Genomic DNA, 7,904 nt, shown 5'->3' with positions numbered 1-7,904 from the left:
GGGTGAATGTAGTCCTTGGAGAACGACCGCCACCCATTGCACCCGAAGAAATCGACCTCCCCCGGCAAACCAGAGTGGTTCTGGCTCAATTACGTTCCGGCAGATGCAGCCGCCTCAATTCCCACAGAGCTAGGATTGATGCCGACGTGTAAGATGTATGTCCCGATTGTAACCAGGGACCGCACGATACACGTCACCTGTTTAACTGCCCGGCCAGACCCACTCGACTCAGACCCAGATCCCTGTGGACGCATCCCATCTTAGTCGCGGAGTTCCTGGGTCTTGACACTCAACAGAATCAAGCAGACGAAAGATAGTACAAAATAAACTGCTACAACAACAACAACGAAGTAATGCTGAAAAGAGTGTTTCCTTTTGTCTTATTTTATGCTATTATTCATATTTGCCTATTACGGCCGGTTTTGTGCCATTTTAATTTTCTTTTCAAAAATTAAAATATTCTCTTCCATTTAATGGGCAACTTTATTTTTACTCTCAGGCAGTAGACTCGAAATATACCCAGCGGCCAATCCTCATGAATCCGAACATAGGTCGCTGGGTCTACAATACTTACTTACACCTCAGTAGTTTGATAGGCTGCAATAGAAACAAGTAAAAGCGTGCTAAGTTCGGCCGGGCCAAATGGTATATACCCTCCACCATGGATCGCATTTGTCGAGTTCTTTGCACGGCATCTCTTTTTAGGCAAACAAAGAATAATGGAAAAGAATTGTTATGCTAAATTGAGTGTTGAAAACCATAGTAGAAGTCATTGGGTAATATTTCAGTCCATTCGGATAATAATTGCGCCTTGTAGGGGCTCAAGAAGCATATGCGCCCTCTAGAGGCTTTAGAAGTCAAGATCCCATATCAGTTTGCATGACAGCTCTATCAGATTATTTATCGATTTTAACCATATTCATTGCAGTTGTTGGAATTCATAACAAAATACTTCATCCAAAATTTCAGCCAAATCGGATGAGAATTGCGCCCTCTATTGGCTCAAGAAGTCAAGATCCAAGATCGGTATATATGGCAGCTATATCAGGTTATGGACCGATTTCAACCATACTTAGCACAGTTGTCATTTGTCAGGCAAAATCTCAGCCAAATCGGATAAGAATTGCGCCATCTAGATACTCATGAAGTCAAGACCCAAGATCGGTTTATGTGCCACCTATATTAAAACATGGACCGATTTGGCCCATTTACAATCCCAACGGACCTACACTTATAACAAGTATTTGCGGCACCTACACTAATAAGAAGTATCACTCGTCCTCTGACGATCCGGATTGCCTCATAGGATTTTTGCCGTACTACCGACTGTTTAGCTGCTCCACAGTCTTACATGCGCGTACGTCGCTCACACCCTTAACTCGGACTGCGTCGACCCGAAAGGTCGGCAATCCTCTGGCTTTCACCGCAAAATCGTCTGCCCTTTCAATCCCCCTTATACCGTTATGGCGCGACAAATAAACGATGCGGATTGTGCCATCCTCAGAGAAGGTGTTAATCTCCTCCTTTCACTCCTATATTGTTCGTGATTTTACCGTCCTACCAATTATTGCCCCTATGGCCATTTTACTTTCCGTAAAGATGACGTACTAGCGTCAACACCATACCACGACACCCATTGCGTAATCGTGTGGATGGATAAGGGTCGGCCAACATGTTATCTGAACCTTTTGTATTATCCATATGTTGCACTTTTTCTCCATCGCAGTTCACCAAACTACTGAGGCACAAGTAAGTCATTTCGAGCCTAAGTTCCGTTTTCATAGTTCCCAACATCTGCGAGCCTTCTCTGTACGCTCTCGATGGCGTCACTTTAGTTCAGTTTCCTATCCAAGATCACTCCATCGCAGTTGGTGGAAACACATTAGCCGAAAGTCGAATACATACACGAACTGTACGGGCGAAAAAATATTCTCTCTTTAGAGCATGGGATGGCCAGGCGGTCTTTCATTTACGTCCAGGTGTGAATTCCTTGAAAGTATTGTTTTTTAATTAACATTCTTGAATCATCTGCTCAGAAAATCCTGCCGTAATGTCACAAACTGCCTCATATTAAACAAGGTGATACATACTCTACCTATACGTTTGCAGTTGGAAAACGATTGTGAACCACAATAAACACTTGCTTGTTTGCTTATTTGCTTTTACCCTAAAATAACACAAGATTTTTAATCTTATAATTATAGTATGTGGTTATTATTTTTGAAAAAGAAATATTTCCAATATTTTGATTTTAAAAATAAATTTAACGTATATTTATTAAATCCTTTATGCATTTTACAGGTAGTACATTCATATGAGAAATATAGTTGCAAATATGTGAAATATTTAAAAAACTATAAACATATATGAAAAATTAAAATATGATAAAGTATGAGGAAAGGCTTAAACATTTTTATTACAACTTATGCCGAATAGAATTTACGGCATTACAGTAAACAAAAACAACTTTACAAACTGTGACTTCTATAGGTTGACGTGTCGCATCAGAAACTTGTCACCCTTGGACAATCGTTGGCGACATGTTACTTGCCTTGCATGAACTCATACACTAAATATCTTCCAGACTTGCAGCAACTTGCACCGTAGGTATGTCGATTTTCTTTTGTGGTATTGTAACTCCCTGCGACAACGGCTTCATATTTGCAAACAATTTCGAAAGGGCAATAGTGCAGTAAGCGGATTTTTCCAGTTGTTGATCAACAGTTTCACGTAATACATGATAAGCGGCGGCAACCTCTGGCGATATGGTTACATCTAAAATAGCCACATAAGAAATATTAAAATCGAACACAGGAAACTTACAATTATGTACTTACTTTTGTGCTGATGTTTCGATAAATCAAACATGTACTGAAAATAACTCAATTGATTGTAGAGATCTCTTTCGGTGTATTGCCTAACGAGTGTACCATTTTTGCATCGCATACAAACAGGACGGCGACCACTGGTAACATGAGTGTAGCAACGAGTATTTTGATTACAAGCCGGATCATCGCAAACCAACCAATTTTGGTAAAACCGGGTGATAAACGAACGCATGCTCAGTATGAGTTGATTACGTATGGCTATGACATATTGATAGGGGGCAATGGTGCACTCGACATTTGTGCATTTCTGTAGAACAGCTTCGTATGTATTGCCAGCAGCTGGTTTTAAGGCAGATGCAACAATAATTTCCGCTTTACAGCGAACACAAACAAATTTAAACTTTTCACAAGATCGATATTTTTGAAGAGTCGACTTTACCAAAGATTCACCTGTGGAATCAACAGCACGTTCCTCATATGTTCTGCAAGCGGTAATAAAAAAACATTAGCCATGTAAAATTGTTTTTATTTCCAATACAAACCTCTGAACTTGGGCTCTAAACTTAGTCGGATCCAAACCCAAACATTCAGCAATACGACTAGCATCGGTGCCATCCAAAACCTCAATCATACGAGTAACAACTGGATGTATTTGGGAAGCTAGATAGTAGTCTGTATCAAGCTTTAGTGTCTCACTGCCTTTCAACTCATCCAAGTGGTAGGCTCTTTGGGTGGCGGCATTTGAAGTCCCATCCTGACATATGACATAGTCCACCATATCGCCCTTTTTGTAGCGGCGATTACGTGTTTTATTCATGCGCAGTGCCACCTGGACATGCGACTGAGCGGTGGCGTTGTTAAAATCTGCTGGGGCTTTTGACAGCTGCTTTGTTATCAAAAACATTGGCAGTGGAACATCGCCAGCAAGTATTTGCTCTTTTACCTTTTCCAGGTGCGAGTGTACGGCGTCCAATTTGTCATCTAACTGTTTGTCAGACAGAACTTCATCGAGTATTACCTTACCAACCATAATGGCAATTTGAGACCAATCGCGTCGAACTATGTCAAGACCTTTGTGTTCTTGTTCTTTCTTCAGTTCACCTGCAATTGCCAATTATATTTCGACAAAATAATGACGTGCAAATATTACATTCACTCACCTTTTGCATTTTTCACCACCTTCACTGCAGCATATTTCTTCTTCTTGAGCAGCAACAGACAGCTAAAGACTCCATCGATGTCCAATTCCAATTGTTTGTACAACTTGTTAACACTCTGTTTAATGCCACTGCCAATTTTGAAAACTTGATCATAGTCTGTGATATTGGTGTTGACCATAATAGAATCTGTGTCGCCGTATACTACCTCATAGTTCATTTTTTGTACCAATGATTTGGTATTCATGAGAATTTCACGACCCTTCAGTGTGACCAGGGCAGCCAAATGTTGGGCAAAGAAACGGGAATGGGCAAAACCTAGACAACCGTACATGGAGTTGGCAGTTAACTTCAGAGCCATTTGACGTATGTGGTATTGCATGTGCAGTTCAGGTGAAAGATCTGGGACAGCCATTAATTTCTTGACTTCTCGTCGGGATTCTACCAAGCGTCGCAATTGTTGTGGCAATATGCCCTGTTCTAAACTCGTATCGGGCAGTTGTGGCACATCTTCTGGATTGTAAGGCTGTTGCACTGTGGTGAAGCAAATGTTATACTCCTGTATGATACTGGGATACAATGAATTGAAATCCATCAACAAAATATATTTGTCATAAAGACCGCGTATAGGATCCAAAACCAAACCACCAGAGTAAGCGGCTTTTTTACGTCCACCGCCAGCAGCAGACGTTGTGTTAACCGTACTGTCATGATCAACACTATCGTGATCTCCTCCTGCCCCACTTCCTGTATTGAATTCTCTTTTCTTCTTATCAGGGACAATGTAGTTCTTTTCGGTGAAAGCATGCAGAAGTAAATATTCATTGCGCTCCGAACGGCCAGATTGCAGGGTTCGTGTCATTATGTTGCCACAAATATTGGTGATTTGCAAGGCCAACGGCATAATATTCAATTCACACATTAGCCTTAATATAAAGGAAGCATCTTGCATGGTCAGAGTACACAACTTCAATATACCATCCGCAGTTTCGTACATTTCTAGCAGATCTTCTTCATTAACTTCCATGCGATCGTTTTCCTTTAACTTTAAAACATTTTGGCACAGTGTTTGCATATCATACGATCTGGATTTGATACATTCTTCGGCCGAACGCTTGACATCACACACCATACGTCCAATGAAGAAGTCTAACATTTTCTTGCCAAACGCTTGGGTCATTCGCAAGCGACCTAAACGTGACCATTGGGGTATTTTTAGTGTCACAATACGATCGGCTATAACATCTAACTGACAATCCAATGCATCATGCGTTACAATGAGATCAGCATCGATCTGTTGATATTGAGCTAGGAACCAACTGAGTAAAGCTCTCTCCGAATCATGTTTGGACACTTTCGTTGCTTTAAACTTCGTTAGCTTGGCATTCAAGTCAAAAGGCCAATTGCACATGGCTGGACGACTGAGACCACACATGTGCCTATTAAAGGGTGGATTTGGTGCGGGTTTGTCGATTTGAAAACGATTGTGAACCAACATGGATATCATGCAAATTTCATTTTTCAATGTCTTGCTGTTCAATGCTGTGCGAACGTTGAGAGTCAGCAAAGTGATTGGTGGTGGCGGCGCTGGCTTTGGATCTTCCGCCAATACCAAAAATTTCGGCTCACTTACAGTCACATCGACTTTACACCAACTCATAGGTGCTGGATTCACTTTGAATTGTTTAAGATTCAGCCAACAAGGACCCTTAATTTTACGATCCAATATAAACCTTTCAAGCGACGTTGTGTTTGTGCCAAAAATATGTGCTATGGAATTGTATTTTTGTTTGGTATTCGGAGGTGGTTTTTTGCCATCGTAATGAATTTCCATATAATCACATTGTTGTGGTATATCGATGCCAATGGAATGATAAGCAAAATTTTTGGTTACTTTTCGTGAACGAAATTCGCTTAGTTTCAATTCAACCGATATGGTTTCATCAAATTCTTTGTAAATATCCGAGAGTTTAACTTTTTGTTTTGTGGGTTCTTTAGAAATGGGATCGAGAAGCTGGAAAATAATACTAATGAAGTCATAATTTTGGTATAGGACAAAAATTTAAAATGAAGATTGCACCAACATGCACACCATAAAAGTGTTGTACCCACTAGGTGGGAGATGGTATTATGTCCAGAATAGAGTGAGGCAATGAAAAATTGGACTTATTTTTCTACTTACATATTCCCTTGGCAGGAGATAGATGACACGATCGATTTTCTCAACACGTACACTAATGGACTTGCCCTCTTCCGTTCGACCAAATAGGAAAATTTCACCTGGTCGACGAAGTGGATCCTCCCAAGCCTCCCAATACCAAAATCGTAAATTTTCATGCGCATTCAAAGCAGCTGTGCCATTTGTAGCACTTGATGTTGTCGATGCATTCAACTCTTCGTCGAAATTATCCATTTGACAAATATTTTCCCAATTGTGTAGAAGTTTTTGCATGTCCTCCTCTGGATTAGACGGAGGGCATTTTGGTTTGGTTGGAGTTTCAACCGGTTTGGAGCTACTTGACATGGATTTCTCTAACTCAAACTGGTTTTCATCATCCTGCAAACAACTAAAGTCCATATCATCATCTGAAAATTCAGGTTTTTTCGATGTTGAAGGAGTTTCCTCTTCCTGCTCCCTTGAAACAGTATCTTCTTTCGTATTTTCTTTGTTTTCTTCAGTTAATGGAGCCTTTTCTGCATCAGCTGGTTTATTTGCTGTTGATGACTTGGCTTTATCATTTGGTTTAGATTTAAGAATGCTCTCCAGCAACTCATCATCATTGTCCTTGCTTTTCTTTGCGACCTCTTTCATTTTAATGTTGTTCATAAAGCTATTCATATAATCTTTAGCTACAGCAGCATCTGATTTTTTTGTTGTATTGCTAACAATGCGTGCTGGTGCAATGATCTTCTGAGTTTTGGCCTGCGTTTCGCTAGATGTTGCGGCGTCTTTAGGCTTATCCTGAAGTTCGCCCAATATATCAGCCAAAATGTCATCATCTTTAATGGAAGCCGCTTGCGTCTTCTTTGGCACAGCGTTACTAAAAAGATTCCTTATTGAGCCTTTGCCTTTAGCCGGTTTATCATTTTCACGTGGTCGTTTTTTGGAACCCTTCTTTTGCTCCTTAGAAGGTTTAGCACTATCATCATCGGAATACTCGTCTTCATCCTCAAAAAAGTCGCGGCCATCTTCAGCGTATCCAGTACCATCTGCAGTAGGCATTTGGATTAAAGCGTGCAACATAAATAGGAAACTAACGTATACTCACCATCCTCTATCCAGTCATCGCCATACAACTCTTTGGCCTTTTTTGCATACTCCCGCTCCTCCACTATTTCATATACATTATCCACTTCCTCTTCAACTTCATATTTGTGTTTGTTTCCCTTCAATTCCTTTAGTTTCGCCAGAGCCGCAAAACGGCCTGCTTTATCCACCTTCTGCCTTTTAGCTCGTGGCTCACCTTAAGCAGTGAACGAAAATAAGCATACGAAGACATTTTTAATACCATAATGACTTACTTGGTGAGTCTGCCATTGTTTAATAAACAAAATATAAATTTAGAAAAATCTTTCAATTGCTAAATACTAAAAAAAACAAAATTATATTCTGCCACAAAATTGTGCTAGTTGCTGTAGACTTGGCGGGAAAATAAATAAAAACAAGCACAAGAAGAACAGCTGACATGTTAACATCCAGGGTTGCATGCGATCGTCATTAAACAGGGACGAATAATTTAAGCTACAATTAGGCTATTTACACGATGAGACACTCGAGTTAACTCTAGCTGTATGTTGTCTTGAATGTACAATAACAAAAAATACATATTTCGATGTATTAAAAACGAAATTACAAAAGCCTAGTACAAGATTCATTCGCATTGAAAATGTTTATAAATGACGTATCTATTTCTCGCCA

General features: G+C 40.1%; 1 protein-coding gene across 1 annotated transcript; it reads right to left on the bottom strand.

The window, feature by feature from the left end:
• Positions 1 to 2,390: 2,390 nt before the first annotated feature.
• LOC106081484 (DNA polymerase alpha catalytic subunit) lies at positions 2,391 to 7,626 on the bottom strand. Its single transcript, XM_013243472.2, has 7 exons — positions 7,508 to 7,626; positions 7,255 to 7,449; positions 6,168 to 7,195; positions 3,989 to 5,999; positions 3,371 to 3,929; positions 2,838 to 3,310; positions 2,391 to 2,775 (listed from the first exon to the last, which is right to left on the bottom strand). Exons 1-7 carry the CDS (start codon positions 7,521 to 7,523, stop codon positions 2,570 to 2,572), a joined length of 4,488 nt encoding a protein of 1,495 aa, XP_013098926.1. The 5' UTR covers positions 7,524 to 7,626; the 3' UTR covers positions 2,391 to 2,569.
• Positions 7,627 to 7,904: the final 278 nt, after the last annotated feature.

This window comes from Stomoxys calcitrans, chromosome 2 (assembly GCF_963082655.1).
Source record: "Stomoxys calcitrans chromosome 2, idStoCalc2.1, whole genome shotgun sequence".
Lineage (NCBI taxonomy): Eukaryota > Metazoa > Arthropoda > Insecta > Diptera > Muscidae > Stomoxys > Stomoxys calcitrans.
This window is presented reverse-complemented; position numbering and strand designations above follow the sequence as displayed.